This window comes from Lycorma delicatula, chromosome 4, assembly GCF_047948215.1.
Source record: "Lycorma delicatula isolate Av1 chromosome 4, ASM4794821v1, whole genome shotgun sequence".
NCBI lineage: Eukaryota > Metazoa > Arthropoda > Insecta > Hemiptera > Fulgoridae > Lycorma > Lycorma delicatula.
The window spans coordinates 102691403-102711183 of NC_134458.1; the positions used below are offsets into that span (position 1 = coordinate 102691403).

The 19781-nt window shown below is 29.2% G+C and overlaps 1 protein-coding gene across 2 annotated transcripts in view; it reads right to left on the bottom strand.

Annotated features, from left to right (window-relative positions):
• Positions 1–16994, bottom strand: part of Pc (chromodomain protein polycomb) — a 29896-nt gene extending 12902 nt beyond the window's left edge. Inside the window, exons 1-6 of one of the 2 annotated variants that reach the window (XM_075363848.1) lie at positions 16669–16994; positions 12841–12884; positions 9946–10011; positions 7986–8049; positions 2596–2749; positions 986–1308 (exon numbers count right to left, since the gene is read on the bottom strand). In XM_075363848.1, coding sequence (XP_075219963.1) covers positions 986–1308; positions 2596–2749; positions 7986–8049; positions 9946–10011; positions 12841–12884; positions 16669–16734 — 717 coding nt within the window. In that variant the 5' untranslated portion in view covers positions 16735–16994. Of the gene's footprint in view, positions 1–985; positions 1309–2595; positions 2756–7985; positions 8050–9945; positions 10012–12840; positions 12885–16668 lie in introns of both variants that reach the window. The other variant, XM_075363847.1, reaches the window with a different exon arrangement.
• Positions 16995–19781: the final 2787 nt, after the last annotated feature.

Genomic DNA, 19781 nt, shown 5'->3' on the forward strand with positions numbered 1-19781 from the left:
AACAAAAGTTTCCTAAAATTAGTGATGCAAAGATTTAAGAAGGAATATTTGTGGGTCCACAAATACAATAGCTAATGCATGATGAAAACTTTGAAGAACTATTGAATCCACTGGAGAAAGCAGCTTGGCAACCATTCAAAAATGTTACTCAGTTTTTTGGGAAATTGAAAGCAGAAAATTGCTGTGATATTGTCAACGACCTTATGACATCTTATAAAAATTTGGGTTGTAATATGTCCTTAAAGTATACTTTCTGCACTTGCACCTAGATTTTGTTCCTGGAAATCTTGGCACAGTGAACAATGAGCATGGGGAACACTTTCATCAGGAGATTTCAGCTACAGAAAAGAGGTATCAAGGCAAATGGAATCCTAATATGCTGGCCAATTATTGTTGGACCATCAAGAAGGATGCTCCACAAGTGAAATATAGCAGAAAATTGTCATTCTTATTTCCTAGGCGATTCAAATGTTTGAAATTATAAATGCCTGTCTCTCAGAAACCTTGCATGATGGGGAAGAACCGATATCATGTTTGAATTCAGGAGGAAAAATACTATCAGAATCACATTTTTTCTGCCAGAGACAAAAAAATACTCTTTTCATTCCCCAGTGTAATTAGAAATTGATATTAAACTTTGGAAATCTTAAAACTATAAATGATTTATTTCAAAAGCCATTTTATATAGTATTTTCAAATTGTGGGCAACTGAAACTACAACCACAAGGGTTGTACTATAATTCAAATCTATGATATTAGGTAATTTTGGTGAATTCTTTGAAATACATTAAGAAATTAACAAAATGTTTATGTATCAACTATTAATCTGAGAAAATGTTCTTTCTTTCTTAATGTTTACATTATGTTTCTTAAAAACCATCATTATTTATTTATAATTCTGAATGTGAAGTAATTTCAGACAATAAAAACAAAACTAAACAGCGATAGAAAAAAATAAAATAAAGCAACATGAATTGTTTATTACCACAATAGGTGGTGTCAGTCTTGGAATTTTGGCAGCTGTATGCGGTGGACTGCTAGTAGTGATTGTCACTCCAATTTTCCCACTTTCTTTTGATAACACTTCAGCCTTTCTTTTTGTTCCAGTTATTTCTTTATCTCGTTCTCTGTCTCTATCCCTTTCCTTTTCTCGATCTTTTTCTTTATCTCGTTCCTTTCTATTTGTTGTTTTTTCTTCTGTAACGCTGCTATTAGTACTTTCCTCTTCTGATACGTTATCACCCTCTGTCGTAATTCTTGCTGTACTCTCAGATTGTTGTAATAATGGTGGTGGATTTTCTTCTGGTCCTAAAAAAAGATTAATTAAAAATTTAATTAATTAATTAATTATGTAAGTATAATGTAAAACAGTATCTTAACACTACCATAAAAAAAATCACAAGATATAAATGATTTTTAAAAATTCAACAATTTCCAACAGTTTTAAATTAAAAAATCTAAACATTCATTTTTAGTGTAAATATTTTATACACACACACAACTTACTACCACCTTCTTCCAATCTCGACTACCTACAAGCCTCAACTAAATTTATTACCAATTTCTTGTTTAAAAATGTTACAATTTTTGTATTCTGTATTATGAATTTTGTAAAAAAGAATGAAAATCTTTATTCCCAAATAAATGGGACTTTTTCTAGAAATGTTTCTCCCTAGAGTAGAACCATTCAGTAGTTTGACCATTACACCTAGTGAAGGCTAAGTGTGTATATTGCACCTTTTAACGTAGTAGGATACTGAAAATTGGTAATTGTAGTAATGTAAAAGAGTAAATAATTACAAAAATATGTTTAATCTTCACAATAAATTTGAATTCGTACAGAATTTTAGTAAAAAGATTCTTACTTTATTAGCTTCGTTTATTTCAATTTATTTAATTTTCTCAATTTTATGTCTGGTTTAGTGTGTTCACAATTACACATGAAGGTGCATTACCTGTTTTAACAAAACAACATTATAGTCCCAGTTTTCAAAAGTTTTGTTAGAGAATGACTTAAACAATTGTATTGCTGACTTCTTAAGTACCCCTGTAGGGGAAGATCTACCTTGAAAGACCTGCCTTGTGACAATCCCAGTCGCCACACCACCCTCTCTGTTCCTAGCCCTGATGAGCTTTACCAGAGGTCGTCTTTTAGACCTTCTAAACCTTATAACACATCACAGTCATCAGTTGGTCTGTCAGGATGTTACCAATGCAAATGCCTCGGCAGACATTTCCATCAATATATTTAGACAACTTACTATTGACTTCACATGGCTTCTTCCAATCTCAACCACCTACAACCCTAAACTATCAAATTAACTGATTCACGGAAGCACAATCTCCTGCACCTTTCTCTAAAATCGAAGGTTTCACACAAAAACTCTTCCTTTATCTAACTTCAATTAAGACTATGCACACAAATCATTAATTGATTGAGTCTTTAAATACCAAAAATACTATTCTCAAACCAAAAAAACAAGTATTGATCGCAACAACAATTCTTTCCTGCAAGTCATAACTAGTCCAATTAAATAATGTTAAATTTAAAATAACATTTTTTAAGAAAGATTTCAAGAATAAATATTAATGTACCATGAAGAATGTCTTCTTCATCTTCCGGTTCTCCTAACTCTTCAGGTAATGTTTGTGCAGTACCGCTTTCATCTTGGCTGCTGTCACCTCCTTCCACACCACCAACTGGTTCTTCAACCTCTGGTGTTGATGGCACGATTTCATTACTCACTACCTGTTGCTAAATCAATGAAAAATGTAATAAATAAAATACTAAAATATGTAAAAAAACAACCATTATATATATAAATTATAATGCCAGAGTATATTTGTTTGTTATATATATATATATATATTATTGCAAGTGGTTTTGCTTCAATGGCCAATTTATTTTAATTTACAATTCCTTCACTGATTGCATGGGACTATGAATAAATGACAAAAATTAAAACAGAATTATTTTTGTAAAACATATGGATGTTTTAATTCAAACTAAACTGAATATGTCAAATAAGATCCATATTACTGTATAAAACTTATAATAGAAACAGTTTGGCAACCATTTACCCCCAGGCAAGCAGCAGAGAGAGAGAACTGATCCAAAAACAATCTACTCTTTATAATTTTTCCCTCCTTTAACAACATGGTTAAAAGAATTATTTCTTCCTACCTAAAAATTCAATTTAATGGTAACTTTTACAAAATATTAAATTCATCAGTTTAAATACGGACCAAAATAGACAGCCTTTTATCTAAGTTTCCATGTCAAAATATAGTTTAAAAGATAAGTAGTTTTTATAAAGAAAAAATACGTGACAGAAGACTCAAAAAAATGACATTTTTCTTCGTACGGCAAAAACACAGCTTAAATAATAGGTAAAAACATAAAATACAAGTTGAATGTTATCGCAAAATAAAAATTATGTAAATTTTGTTATCAATTATTTTGAAATCAGATGGATCGTTTTTTTTTTTTATAAGCGTTCAAACTTAGTGTCTATAATTTCTCCATCAGTAGTAATGGAATACACAACAGTTCTGATTTAAAAAATAGAGAGACTGTTCTGCACAATAAAATATTTAAGAGATAAAATTAACAAACATTAATTAGTTTTAAATAAACATTACCAAAATTAGTAGGGACAATTTGTTTACTAATTATTTAAGGTCAAAATACAACTGATAATAGAAACAATGGAAATAATAAGCATACGGGGTAGCCAAAAAAAAAACAGAATTATTTTCTGTAGGCAAGTGGGTTGGCAGTGCTGTCCTCTCCTGCTAGATCTTCTAAACACTCTCCTTGCTCAGTTGGCCAGGTAGTATACATGAGAAACCATCGCAGCGAACAGAGTGATTATTTTCTTAAGCCCCTCCCAATGCTCTCTGTTGTGATGGCAAACTTTAAGGAGCAATACCCTAACATTAAATTTTGTTTCCTGTTAAAGAAAACAATGAGAGGAACAGAGTTTCAATGTTTCAGGAAGGTTATGCAAAGGAAGCTCAAGCCAGGCAAGAATTTACGAGTTTGCACACTTCAGAAGGGACCAAATGTCTCTTGAAGATGAACCTGATTCAGGTCACCCTCAATGTCTAGCACAGATGAAAATATTAAAAAAGTGCATGAAGCTACATCATGTTTGATCATTGCAGAACAATCAACAAATTGGAGGAAATAACTAGAATTTCCTGGAGTTTATGTCAAAGAATCCAACTGAAGATTTGAACATGAGACATATCGTCGTGGAACAAAGTTTGTTCCATGACTGCTTTCCAATGACCAGAGGGAGAACTGTCTGAGTGTGCCAAGAATTGAAATAACAGACATAAGCTGACCCAGATTTTTCATCACAAGTCATAACAGGGGATGAATCTTGGAGTTATGGCTATGACCCTGAAACAAAAGGGCAGTGAAGCCAGTAGAAGACATCTTCATTGCCCATACCAAAAAAAGCACAGAAAGTGAAATCAAATGTTAAGTCTATATGATGGTTTAATTTTTTGACAACAAAGGAGCCATCTACATTGAATTTGTTCCTCAATGCACCAAAGTAAACCAACGTTAATATCTCGAAGTTCTGAAGCAATTGCATGAGGCAGTGAGAAAACACAACCTGAATTGTGGTGATCATGGGACTGGCTGCTTCATCTTAACAGTTTCTCACCTCCCTTACTTGTTCGATCTAGCCCTCTGCAACTTCATTTTCCTAAGAATGAAGAAAACTTAAAGGGAGAGTTTTCAGGAAGTAGAAGAGATTAAGAAAAAATCATTGGAGGCACGTTACAGCATTAGTTCAGAGGAATTTAAAAATTATTTCGAACAGTGGAAAAACCTTTGGGGCAAGTGCATATCATCTAATAGACACTATTTTTAAGGGAAATTGATGTTTTCAAGATGTTATCTTATATTACAAAAAAATTTAAATAAATCATTCTTGTTTTTTTGTATCCCTTGTAGTGTAATACGTTTTTAAGTGCAAAAGGTTTTTTCAAGAACTGTAATTAAAATGAATTCTTCTATAGTTAATTGTCAAGTTTATCTTGATGATTATTAACTATCAATTATAAATAGAGAAAAGTAAGATAACTATTAGTTATCTGTTTATTAAACGTAATGTTTTAATCCAATTTACATAAAATATAAAATTAAAATACTAGGTTTAATTAAAAAGTATGTAGAAATTTAGTTTTTCTCAAAAATCTTTATTTATTCATCAATACTGATTTTGTCACCTTCAAAGTACTTCCCTTCAGAATAACACATTCATGCCAGCATTTTTTTTTTCAATTTGAAGCACCTCTGAAACACAATTTTCAGTACGGCATTTAGTTCCTTTGGCAATTCTGTCTTTAGCTCTTCAATGTTGGCAAAACGTTGTCCTTTCATGGTTCTTTTCAGCTTGAGAATAGGAAGAAGTCACAGGGGACCTAGTCTGACAAATATGAAGGCTGAGGCATCATAACGGTGTTGTATTTTTGGTCAAAAATTCACAAAACAAGCAGTGAAATGTGAGCGGGTGCATTACTGTGGTGGAATTGCCATGATCTGTTTCACCACAAATCTGGGCATTTTCTTCAGATTGCTTCTTGCAAATGGCATAGAACTTCCAGGTAGTGTACTGATTGTACATGATACACTAAGCTGTTGAAATCGAAGAACACAGTGATAAAACCATTTACATTTGATTAAACTTGAGGAGCTTTATGAAGCTTGTATTGGGGAAATTGGCCTTAGTTACCCATACACCCTTGTTTCATCACCAGTTATGACCTGCTTGGGCAGTTTTGGATTGTTGTTCATTCTCAACAACTCCTGAACAATGTTCATTTGGAACTGCTTTTGGTAAAAATTCAACAAATTTGCTGTCACACGTTTCATGCCCAAAACATCCAGAAAAATTGCTTGGCTCATGAATCAAATGGTATGCCAATATCATCAGCAACTTCTCTGATAGTGATTCAGAAATTGTCCGTAATCATTTTTTCACTTTTTCAATGTTGTCATCAGTTATTGATGTGCTGGGATGTCCAGGGCGCACATCATCTTGTAACATCTTCACAGCCCTCTTGGAAATGTTTGTAACACTTGTAAATGGTTGTTTTATTCACAGAATAGCCAAAAGCAACATTCAACATTTCCTATGTGGTGCTGCACTTTATTCCATTCTTACAGAAAAATTTAATGCAAATTCTTTGTTCCATTTTCTCCACGAGTTAAAAATTGCTGAATGTACCAAAAACCTTTTTGACAGCCAACAGTAAACTGACATCCAAAAATGGTTACCGTAAATATACATTAGGGACAAGTATAACAGCACAACAAAAAATAAAATTTACTAGTAAAATAACACACTGGTTCAACTTTCTACCTGACATTTCCAAGCAGTGGCCAATAGGAAATAACTGACACATACAATTTACTACTGTACACACAATACTCTTCATTATTTAGTGTCATTAAATTGATAACATGATTTTGTTTTAAAAAAGTATTACAAAAGTTTCATTAAGATTTTAATAAATTCAAAAAACTATTAAATATATTTATCATTATTTTTTGAAGCTAATTTATTTATAAATGGATAAAAATGAATTAATTCAAGCAACGTACCACTAACTCTTATTAAACAGAATAACTTCTACAAAACAAAGGCTCTTAATCCAAAGAGAACATGTTCCCTAACACGTCCGTTTCAATTCAATGCAAAATTGGATGAGAATATAATAGGCAAAGTTAACATGAATGTACTTACTCTAGGTTGTGGTTTTTCTGCAAAATCTTAAATAGCAGGAGCAATATATAAATGTCTTTTATGTGACCTTAATTGATGTCTAAGTAATTAAAATAAAAAATTGAACTAAATAACTTTTGTGTTTCAAATATTGATCAAGCTAGCCATTTTTTATTTTAAAATTAAAAGAAAAATCCATTTGATACCAGCTTTAAGCCTGTGCTACTGTTTCAACAGCATGACATTCAAAATTAAAGTTAAGAATTTTGTAGCTTGTGAAAACAACCAAGGTGGAATTTTTTTTATCATTAAATAATTTTACTACTTCCATACACCTGACAACCTATTAGTAATGCAATGCAATGTTTGTTATTTAATTGTTCACTCAAACTAAAAATAAAACTTTAGGGGTTAATTATCATGAATTTATGAGAGGTAGCAATATAATTATTTTGAGAAAGTAACAAAAATCAGACATTCACTTCTAATTACGAACAAATTATATTGTTTTGCCAAAAAATATGAATAAAAAATTCAAAAAAATGTGGGAAAATATTGGATAAGAATGAATAAAGTGCAGTACATTACAATGTGTGACAAAAGAATAAATAAAAAAAGTGAACATTTGCACCCATTTTCAAGAATCTGTAACTATATTCTTTTACTTATAATAAATTAATAATCTTTTTTTAAATGCATAACATTAAATTACTTTGTATGTATTCATACAAAATAAATTATATTAAATGTAGAAGCTTAGACTCAAACTTTTTTTTAATAAGAAAATATAAACAAAAGAAGATATTATATAAATAAATTAAAAAAATAATATGATATATGAATGAAATATTTAAATAAGAAAAATTCTATTGTAATATACACATATTATAATAAACATTAAAATATCAGAATGAAAAAAAAGCATGAGATAATTTAAAACAATAGTCATTCTATTTTAAATAATAACAATAATAAAGTAAAAATATTTCACATAAAGTGGCCGTAACAGGCAGTGGAAACACACCAACAAATTTAACTATAATTATTTTTTTACAGAGTGTATCAGCAAGTAATCAATTGGAAATTGTAATGGGAAACTGTACTTGTCCATCAACAACATCAAGTTTCGGACAACATGAGGTACAAAATTATTAAATTTTATTTAAATAATATAATGTACTCTTCTTTTATTGTTTTTTATTTAATTTATTAATCATCATTGAATAATAAATCACATACATGTAAACGTTCCTTCTTCTTTGGACCTCTTTTTCCAGGTGCGCCAGGTGCTCCAGGTTGTTGGCTAGAAAATTTAACAAAAAATTATATTAAAAAATTTAAATAGATTTATCTGTTAATTTATATAACTGCATAAATAACATGATAAATACTTAAAAGTAATAAATATTTTTTTTAATTTCTCCGCACATTTGAACGCGATAGGTTTTCCAATTATTACCCTAAAATTTGACAGTTTTCTATAAGATAATTTGAATGCAGCGTGTTTCTGTGAAGATTTTAGAATACGCCTTAAATCTTCTTACGGTTTCTATTTCTGACATTTTTCACTAAAAGAAAAAAAATTATTTATTATTTTTACTGTAAAAACTCACGCTTAATACAATAAAAATATGTCTCTATAAGTCTGTAGTTCATATATAAACATACTGTCCAATGTCTTGTGCAATTTTTTTGGTAGTTATAAATAAATAGTGATTTCTGATAAGAAAACCTTCATAGAAAACGATAAGTTGCCTCTACTAAAATAATTTTATGCACAGAAAATGTCAATTTATTTTGTCTGACCAATGTTTATCTAAATATCAGGAAGCGTAGCAAATAAACACCAAAACAGCAATAAAAAGAAAAATAACTTGGTACTGTTTTATTTGGTTTTTATGATTTTGGATTTTATATTTCGAATCTGGGTTTAACAGTAATTTTCTTTAATTAATATTTTGAATCTAGCTCTTAATTATGTATACACTACCTGTCACTCTCATAAATTGAGATAAGTCATAACAAGTAGATATACTAGAAAGTGTATCTATTTATAATGCTTCTGAGTCAATCCAAATTATTATTTTATCACTAAATTTATTAAATTTAAAGTTAAATAGAAAACTCCATACTTAAGTAATCAGTATGACTTAAAAAGAGTAAAAGCATGTTGTATTTCACAGTATCATTTTTGCAGACTATTGTTTATTTATTAACTAAACTATATACTACACGATTGTTGCTAATGAAATCTTGCAGATAGTTTTAATCTACTTTTTATTTTATAAAAAGTAGATTAAAACTATCTGAGGTATTAGAGGTAGTTGGAAAATTTTGTTGATATAAAGTTTTCATGATTAAGCAAGTAACAGTTTTTTATAAGCTGTACACACTATATATTTTTATTAATGTTCTGCTTATCTATTGCTAAAAATATGTTTATATTAACATTTCAGAGTAAGCTGTACCAAAAATCCATTATCTTTATTTGAATTTGGGAATCATGTATGAGAACAGCCACACCAACAAATTTTACTTAATTAATGTTGATTAAAATTATACATATATCTTAACTAAAATATTTACCAGCAGGGCTTAAACTCATTTTGCGAGAAATAGTCATATTAATTTAGTCAGAGGCTTGTAAGAAAACAATTCTTGTTAGGAAAATAATATTTTTAAAATTTTGAGTACGTTAACTGACTTCCTTCTGCAGTATTTGCTTTGATGAAAATTGTTTAACTTGTAATTTATACAGTAAAAATGCATTTAGTAAAATATTTAAAAAAAAAAAACAAAATTAAAGCAAATCAAATTCAAAACATTTTCTAAACTTTGACCAAAAGTTCCTTCAAGTCTGCGTAACAGATTAAAACTAGTACCTGGTACCTGGTATCGGTATAACAATTGTGCTATAATAATTTTTATTAATAATTAAATAAATGACACCAAGGAATATGAAAAAATGTAACATACACATAATAAGCAAGTTTATGAGAGAAAATACTAAATGAAGAGCTGAAATTAACACTTTACTGTGAATATATGAAGTTAAAAAAATTTCCTTTAAATACGTTTTTAAAAAAAGGAGAGAGATTTTGAAATTATATGATAAATATTAAAGTTATTATAAGTTAACCTGACCATATTATTATAAGTTAACTTTAACCTTTACAAAAATATAACTTTATAACCTTACCTTTGTTCAAAAGCATCTATCAATCTCCCATCAAGAATATTTTCTTCCGGTTCCCATGTGCTGTGCCTAAAAAAAAATTAAAAATAAAATTATCAAATAAAAGTAACACTCACTTTCAATATATAGCAGGTAAATGCTACAAACAAAACTTTTTTTAATTTCAGTCGGTTTTAATACAAGTTAATTGTTTCTATGGATGATAGTATCATACAAAAATGTTTACAACATTTATTTGGCAAGTAGTGAATAGTTTATTCATTATGCTGATGATCGTTTTGTGTTTATATTATTATAAATAATAAAAATCACAATATTGTTATAAAATTAGAAATATGGTTTCATAAAATCTGTTTTGAGTACAAATACCAATATAACTCTCTTCCTCAGCAGTATTGGAGATGGTAGAAGTCTTATGTAATAGAAAATTCACTTTGGACACAATTGTAACATCAAAGCTCACTCTTTAAACAATTTCACATCTATGTAGTTTGTGTTGAAATAGTGTATTTGTTCGGTTTTGTGTTATTTCATTTAGTATATTGATAAATATCATACTGCTTAAGTGAATTCATGAATTTTATTTGCCATATGTAAAATTTACATTTTGTAATTAGTATCTTTATTTATGAGTTGTTTCTATGAGATAAGTCTTTGTGCTTGCAAGTAAATATGAAAATTCTGTTTTGGGCAAACTTCCATACATGCGTGGGCATATGTACATATAAAAATCAAATTTTAAAAATAGTTTTAGCATTGTATTGTATATATTTTTTATTAGTAATCAGTATTAATAATTATATTGTTTAAGATAAAACAATTCACCAATTGAGAGACATCTTTTGGTGCTTACAAAAGCCAGTTTTCCTCTATTTTCTTTTTGTTTTTTTTAATTAGCTGTTATTAATGCTTAATAATAATTATTTTTAACAGATTTTAACAAAAGTATAAAGTGTGCAATTCTAAGTATTTTTTTAAAGTATACACAGCTTTTACTTTTTATCAAAGGTGATTTTAATTATTTCCTTATTTTGTAGTGTAATTCCAACAAAGATCCTAATGTAACTTTTTCCACATAATTTAAGTGAAAGACTTTTTAAATGAAAAAAATTTTCATTTCAATTCCATGAAAAAAAAACATGTAAACAATTTAAGGATATTTTAATCTTCATTTGTCATATTAATTGCTAAGAATTGAATTGTTAAAGCATAATATTGTGTGGTTGATATTGCTCTAACATCAAAATATTTTCAGATGAAAATTAAAGAAATTAGTTGGAAAATTTAAAGAGTAAAAAATCATACATATTTCTGCATTCCAAAGAATTTAGAATTTTTCCTCATTTTTAGAACACTTTATTAAATTGATTTCTTTTTCTTTTTTAAGTTTATTTTATTATTATTATTCTTCAATGTACCATTCAAGTATGTGTTGTTACTTAAAGAATAATTATTAACTATGTAAATTATAATTGTAATCAAGAATGAAAGATGTTTCTCCATTGGAAATCTTCATTTCATTACTATAGTAGGCAATTTATTTTATTATATTGATAAACGTATATATATATATATATATATATTACATGAACATGTCGTCTTATTGCATTTATGCTGATGTTTGCTTAAATTTCACAGACCAATAGCCCAAGATTTATGATCTTATTACTAACAAATTTCTTTAACGTGAAATTTATTGAGATGAATTTGTAACTGGGCAAGCAGTAAAACTGAAACAAAGATTTTTCATTAAGTGGCAGTAAAAGTTTAATTATAATGAACTATTTTATTTTTATCTAGCCATATATAAAACATTTTATATTGACTAAAATTCAGATAAATTTTCATTTACAATAAACATCATAGTGAACTATTTCGACATCCTATGTTATAATAGTAAAATGAAAGATGTAGACTTAATTATTTTATACAACACAAAACTATTTTTTTTTTTAAATCACAAAAAATTGTACATTATTTGAATCAGACTGTATCTACCCGACATCCACCTTGAAACGATCCTGGTCGACACACCACCCCTTCATTCCTAACCTAATGGGCTAGGAATGGATTACTGATTAGATTACTGGAGGTCATCTTTTAGACCATCTAGACTTGCTAATGCAACACAGTCATCAGTTTGGTCTCTGTTAGGATGCCACTGATGCAAATGTCTCAACGTACAATTCCACTCAGTATATTTACACAACCTACTATTGCCTCTTTCAACCAAGACCACCTACCTTAACTTACAACCCTCAACTATCAAATTAACCGATTCACGGAGGGTAATCCCTGCGCCTTCCTCTAACATCAAAGTTTGCATATAAAACCTCTTCCTATATCTAACAGACAATGCACTCAGATACTATCCTCATACCAAAAAAACAAGTGTTGATCGCAATAACAATTTTGTCCTATAATTCAATTTACTCAAAATTCTCTTGATTTACTTAAAAATCAAAAAACAGATTCACAAATCTAATAAGCAGCTTATGAAAACATACCCTATCTCTAACTGCTCTGGTCTGCTTTCACTGTATGAAATTCATTGATTTAGTATGATATTCCACAAAGTTCCAGATATCTAGTGCGATTTTTAATTTTTAATTCATGACCTGTAGATAGCTGCATCTCTTGTTCATGTAATGAGTATATCTGTAGCTTGTTACACCAGGTATCATCAGGCCAATATGTATTGTAAAATAGAACAGACTACAAATGATGTCTTCTTGTGAGAGTAACAAAGAGCCATTAATATTATTGGTTCGACTTTACTCATATAATCTCCTACATCGAAAGCCTAGTGTTAACCATCTCCAGTACATAAAAATAAAACAGCAAGTAATTTTTAATACGCACTACAAATGGATGAAAAATATCTAATATTTTACTTACTTTTGACTCCATCCTTTCCATTTAACAAAATACTCTACTCGTCCCTGTAAAAAAAAATAAATAAATAACAATTTGGTAACGATTAATCATTATAACTCATTGAACACATAATATGATTTAATACCTGGAAAATTATTGATAACTTTCTTTCAAATTATATGGAAACAGTTTTTGTAGAATTTTTTTAGCTAATTATGTACCTTATTCTTTAACAAAATGGCACTATTGTCAATGGGAACTAACCAGTTAAAATGATCAGGAAACCTCTTAAATAATCAGTATAACAGTTGATATATGTTGCGTTTGTTAAATTTAAAAGTACATAATTGTTTAAATATTGGATCTTGATCTCTATATGCTATGCATAAAATTTCCATTTGTTATTATTAATATCTTAGTATGTGTAGCCAGTTTCTATGAGGTGATTGCAAACACTGATTCTGTAGTGTAAAATGTTTTTTATACCGATGGATAAATGTAAAATTAACAAAATACATTTTATATCAACAAATTACACCCAATTTAAATTTCATTATAGAAGATCCAACATATCAAACTGCTTAACTTCCTTGACCTCACTGTATAATTTGAAAGCGTCATTTATAATTTTTTAAATATTTCAGAAAAAGTACTCAATAAAACTATGAATTGGTGTAGCTTAATTATATTAAAATAAGAAGCCTTATAAAGTAGTAGTGAATTAATTTTTTTTTTAATAATCTAATTGGTATACTTTAATTTTATATCTACATATACATTGTATACATATTTATTACATTATTTTTGGTATAATATATTAATATTACACTATTGTATTAGATGTACAAAAAGTTAGAATGAGCATAATTACACAAGATTGAATTTAATAAAAATAAAACTATATAATATTTAAACAGTTGTTAAATAAGAAAATAACAAGGTGAATTGAATAATGTAACTTGATTAAATAAATATTTAAATTTGTAGTACATATTCTTATTAAGCATCAAAAGGGGGGGTATAACATTAGTACTAAATTTTACAATTCTAAAATTAGTCATTACATTGTAACTTGAACTTAGTGACAATATAAAAACTGCTAATTATATACTTTATATAATACAACCATGAGTAATAAAATTAAAACGTTATCAGATACTGTAGTCAGTATGTAAAAATAACATTTTTTTAATACAAGCTTAAATTCACAACAAATATTTTGAAATTATACAAGAAATAAGAGATGGATGAAATGAAATTGGATTCAATCTCTGACAAAGGTCTCCCATTTCTTCCCATTCTCGTTTATGACGTTATTTTTTCATAATTCTTACGTTATAGTATAGCACTTTCTGGGATGAGAAAAAAGATATAAATTAGCCAGACATTAAAAATAATCTAGCACTGAAGAGTAAATAGTATAATACACTCAAAAGCTTTTTTACAACTAATAATCGACATCACCTTCAGTGGAATTTCTAAATAGCACTATCTGTTAATTTCAGCTGTCTTAAAATAGTTATGAAAGACCCTTAAATGTAATCAAATTAACCATTTTACCTATATTATATTTATACTTTTAATACATTGTTTCAGTCCAATTTAAAATATTTTTAAATTTTCCATTGTTCAAGTGTATGAGATCTGATTACAATATGCTATGTGCAAAATTTACATGTTGTATAAATGTGTCATAGATCATAACAGATATTTTTGCACGTGTGTCATGTTCTACGAAGCGATTTATAAATGTTGTTTCATTTTAGTGGGTATACAGTATATGTATTGTATCTGAGGGTAAATGTGCATCTAATCTGTCCGAATTTATACACCCTTGGTTGTATCTGTCCTTATACATCCTAATTTTAATTTATACATCCTTGGTTGCTGTATGTGTTAATTTGCTGTATATTCTTGTGAATTTTATTTGTCATTTTAAAAGCAACAAAGTAACTTTCTTCCTTGAAAAGCTAAATTTTGTATGAATAATGGTTGATGTATGCTAATGTTATTTTTTCTTATCGCAAGATGAATTTTCTTATTTTCTCTTATTTAAAAATTTAATAGTTACATAACTCTCTAATTTAAGTACTGAAATATATAAGAAAACAAAATTCTGAAAAATAAAGTATTTTAATATGAAATACAAAATAAACAGAAAGGATCAAAACTGTAGGTTTTCTATAGACTATTTAAAATAAACAAGAGTAACATTTACCTTTAATGTTTAATTCCAAACCGTCACCATTTAGGGACCCGAGAGTAGTAGATGTTTAAAGAAATTATCAGAATTTGGAAATTCAGTTTATGTTTTAGATGTGAAAATTAGAGTTTAATGATTTACTTTTTCAGTCCAAAAATTTGTTGGTGTGGTCCATCTGTTATTAGTGTATAGCAAATATATTAGCCCCTATTAAATAGGGGCAACTATAAAATAAATTAGGAATAACTCTGACATGATTACTGTTTTTCTCATTTAATTTAGTATCATTCTTAGGCATTGAATTTATGATTTTTTGTATGTTTTGTATTTTAATGTTGATGTTTAAATTGTTGCATTCTGATTCTGTTGCGTACTTTACAAAAGTGGATTTGATTTTGTGCTTGTAAATTTTATTTAGCTTTATTAATTACAGGATATGTTTTATAACTGAAATCACATTATATATTTTGTTTCTGTAAAACTTTACACAGTTATCACACTAATTATTATAAGCAAAATACAGTAAATAAAAATATTTTTTTTAATTTTTCCTTAATACGATGGTGAAAATCACATAAATTGGTTGTTTTATGATAAATTTTTTAAAAAATACATAATAAGTGTTTTTTTTTTACACTGTCAAAATGATTTCACCATAAGAAAAAGCATAACTTATGAGTAATATTTGGCATAATTCATCATAAAAATGTCTTTTGTAAAAAAATATATTTACATCTGTATTACTCTAAACAATGAATTTTATTTTAAAAAATATCAATTTTTTTTCAATAAATTTGAAATCTTTCAAAAGGTATTTGTTACAAAATTAAAATTTTATTTTAATTTAACTTTTCATTTTCAGAGAATAAAATGCAACAATAAATCCAGGGTATCTGTAGCTAAACAAAACATAACCTATATGCATTACATTTCTTTAAACTAAAAAAGTAAAAATGTTTACTTTAAAAAACTTTTTAATATCTCTAAACTACACATATTAATTTTATAAACAAACCAATATGAATGCTATACAAATTATTTTTAGTTAACACAAGAGAAACGTCTGTACACGTATTTTAAGAAAATAAATCCCAAAGATAGCTAACATAATAGAAATATAAAGATATTAACATAAATAGAAATAAAGTATATTACATAATATTTTAACACATAAATGTCAAAGATTCAAGTACATAATTTTTTTATGAAAATAATATTACAAAGATTTTAATGTAATCTAACAATTTAGACATTAAAACACAAGATATTATTACAATTTATTTATTTTTCTACATTTTGTTAGTTGCAATTTATTAAAAATAGAAATTCAAAACTTTAAAAAACCAATAGCTTTGCTAATATAAGCTAATATTAGTTTTTCTAAAATAAGTTAGGTTAAGTTATGAAAAACTAATCGACATAGTTACACGTTCACTATTTTCAAAAATAAATTATTTTATTTACAACAAAAACTTAATAGGAAAGACGATTTTTTTTAAAAATAATAAAGCTGGAATGTGTAAATAAAAAATACAGGTTAATATTTATATTGTAAACAAAGTGAGAAATTGCTAGGGAAAATTAATAAACAGACGCCATCTGTGATTTTGCTTTTGTAAACATTAAATAACCATCAAGAAACTTACCCGCCTTATACGTTTCTTCATTATCCTTTCAGCGGCGTATACTCTGTCCCCCATTGGTAACTCCATCTTACTAAACGTCAGGTCCAAAAATAAACAGCCTGTATTTTTTTTATAAACAATACGACCTTACACAGGTATAACAATAATCATTTTAACACTTATCTCCAGATTTGATGTACTAGTGTACAACATAATAACGACTAACTCGACTACATTTTTGAAATTAAGGAATGCAGCATCCCGTTCACAGTTAAAAAGACGTCATCACAATTCCAACCGCTTCGCACTCTCACAGTTTACTATTTGGCCTTCATTCGTTCCCCTCTTTGCCGACTCGTTTTACTGAGACGGGAATATGCTCTCCCCTCTACAATACGTATCCCTTTCTACGCTTTCACATGGACGAGTCCATGTAAAACATAGGGTGCGCACTTCTAGCGCTGTGGAATACCCGCGCGGCATGTATTATGAGATTTATAATTTACAGAATTTATATTATCCTACCATTAACTTTTTCATTTTGAAATATATTTTGACTGATGTTAAACCCGTTTAAATTTAATTTTATAGAATAATAATAACTAATTCAAAATTATATATTAACACTATATCTTCCAGTAGTGTCATGGTATAGGGTAAACGCGCCGAAATAAACAACTAATGTGTGCGCGCGCGCGCGTGCACATATTTTTAAATCTATTTTTTGGTTGATGAAATTACGCAGAAGCTTTGAAAGCTTGTACGTGGAATTTGGAAAGGAATTTTGTAGCGTATGAAAAATGCCGTGCCTGATAGTGATTCGAACCCGGGACCTCCGAATAAAAGGAGATGCTACCACTCCGCCACGGAGATCAGCGTGGTATTATTTGTGATATTCGTAGTATTTTTCATCATTGAAGTGGTACTAAAAAATTAGGCCGCTGATCACAAAATTAGTTTTCATTCATTTTTATTTAAATACGGAAATAAGGTATTTAGAAAACTAACTTTGCTAAAATAATTTGGTGGAGGTTTCCTCGTGGCCCAAGTTCATTTGGCAATTACCCTACCAATCAAATAACGAAGTTTAAAAAGACAAGATTGCGTTGTTTAAAGGAAATCTTTTTAGTAGTTAAAAAACTATCGTTGGGGAAACACGAGCAATGATTGCGTAAACCCAGTACTTCGAGCTGATCAAGTGTCGTTGAAACATCGTTTTTGAAAGCCATAAACTTTATTTCAACAAAAATAAGAAACTTATAACATAACTTTACCTCTTGCTTTTTAACCCACTTCTTCCATCGTTGAAGGCAAGTTCTTTATGGCTTCAGAAAAAAGTATTTTGGTCAAGCAACCAGCCCGGCGGGCTGATTCTTCAGCTACTTCAGCTCGTTATTAGAGGTTAATCGACGGCTTCTTAATAATATCTCTATACATGAACCAAGTAGTAACAGTTTAAAGGCGAGTTCAGGACTGTACTAAGGGAGAGCCGAACTTGATTTTCTGGAGGGTTTCAAGCTTAGGACAACAGTAAGCGGACGGACATTATCATGCAAGAAAATAATGCCTTTCGACAGTTGTCCTCAGTGTTTGCTTCATATTGCAGGCTTCAGCTTCTCAATAAGTACTTCACTGTTTATTGTTAAACCTCTTTCATGATAATTTCAGTATCGGGCCGTGTGAGTACCACAAAATGTTTAATATCAGTTTTCCTGTTGACGGTTGACATTTGAATTTTTTTCTGGTGGGCGATTGTGGATGTTTCTATTTCATATTATGCCGTCTACTCTCTGGCTGGAAACGGTCGTGTTTCGTTACCATTTATGATTCAGCCAAAGAAAAAGCGTTACTTTATTATCATAGCGAACCAAAGTTTGTTGACGTCCTAGCGAATTTGTTTATGCAACATTGTGACCCATTTTGGAACTCACATTGCACAAATATTTTTGAAAATTAAGACTATTGTGGATGATTTCGTAGACAGGACCTTGACTAATTTGTAAACAATTTGTCCCTTCATCAATAATCATGCGTTGTCAGTTATAACAGTTCTTCTACTTCATGCGTAATATTTCTGTGACTGATTTTTAATAATTCAATCCAGTTGTAGACTGTCTATTGTGATAAAACATTCTTCCCGTATTTTGCTAAAATTCTTCGATAGATTTCGGACACTGATACACCTTCTGACTATAAGTAACGGATTAATTATAAATTAATATAAAAATGATTTTAAAAAAGTTTTAAAAAAAAAATTGATAATAAAAATAAAAACAAACTAAGAATGCAGACGTATCATCACACGGTTGTGTGTTTCTGAGTGTGCGTACGCAAGCGATAGATAGATAGAGTGGGAGAGAGTGTGTGTGTATGTGTATTTTTGTATAACGAAAGGGAAGATAGTGAATGAATAAATTTAAGGTAGGGTAAGTGAGGAATGTTTTTAGAAAAGTATTAACAATAACTATCATGACCGTCAACCAGACACTACTCGTTAGAGGCCGCATTCCGCATCCTCGCTATCTCTTTTGCAATCGACAAAACCACAAAAACGATTGCATTTGAAACCGTACAAATTAACCACGGTTCAACGCATTACAGATAACGACAAAGTTGCTTGGCTGTAGTTTTGTGTGGAAATGATGAATAGAATTGCAGACAACGATACATTTTTATTTAGTGATGAGTCAGCGTTTCACATCAACGGCAAGGTGAACACCCATAACTGCCAAATATGGGGTAGCGAAAACCCTCATCAAACTTTGTTCTAGCTCTAAAGTCAATGTTTTTGTGCCGTAAGCAAACAAAGAATGCACGTTCTTCTTTCAGAAGGCAACTGTAGATGGTATCGTTTATCTGAACGTGCTTCACAATTTTATAATTCCTCAGTTAGACGATGATGACCGAGATGGACGCCATTACTATCAGCAAGACGGGGCATCACCTCACAACCGCCTAGAAGGCCCGAGATTTTCTCGATTCCCGATTCCCAGGTCGGTGGGATCGATCGTGAAGGTCCAATTGCATGGCAACCTCACTCCCCATATTTGATCCCGCTAGATTTTTTCTTATGGGATTTCATCAAATATCGGGTTTATGTACTACCTTTGCCTACTGATCTTGTTGAGCTAAGA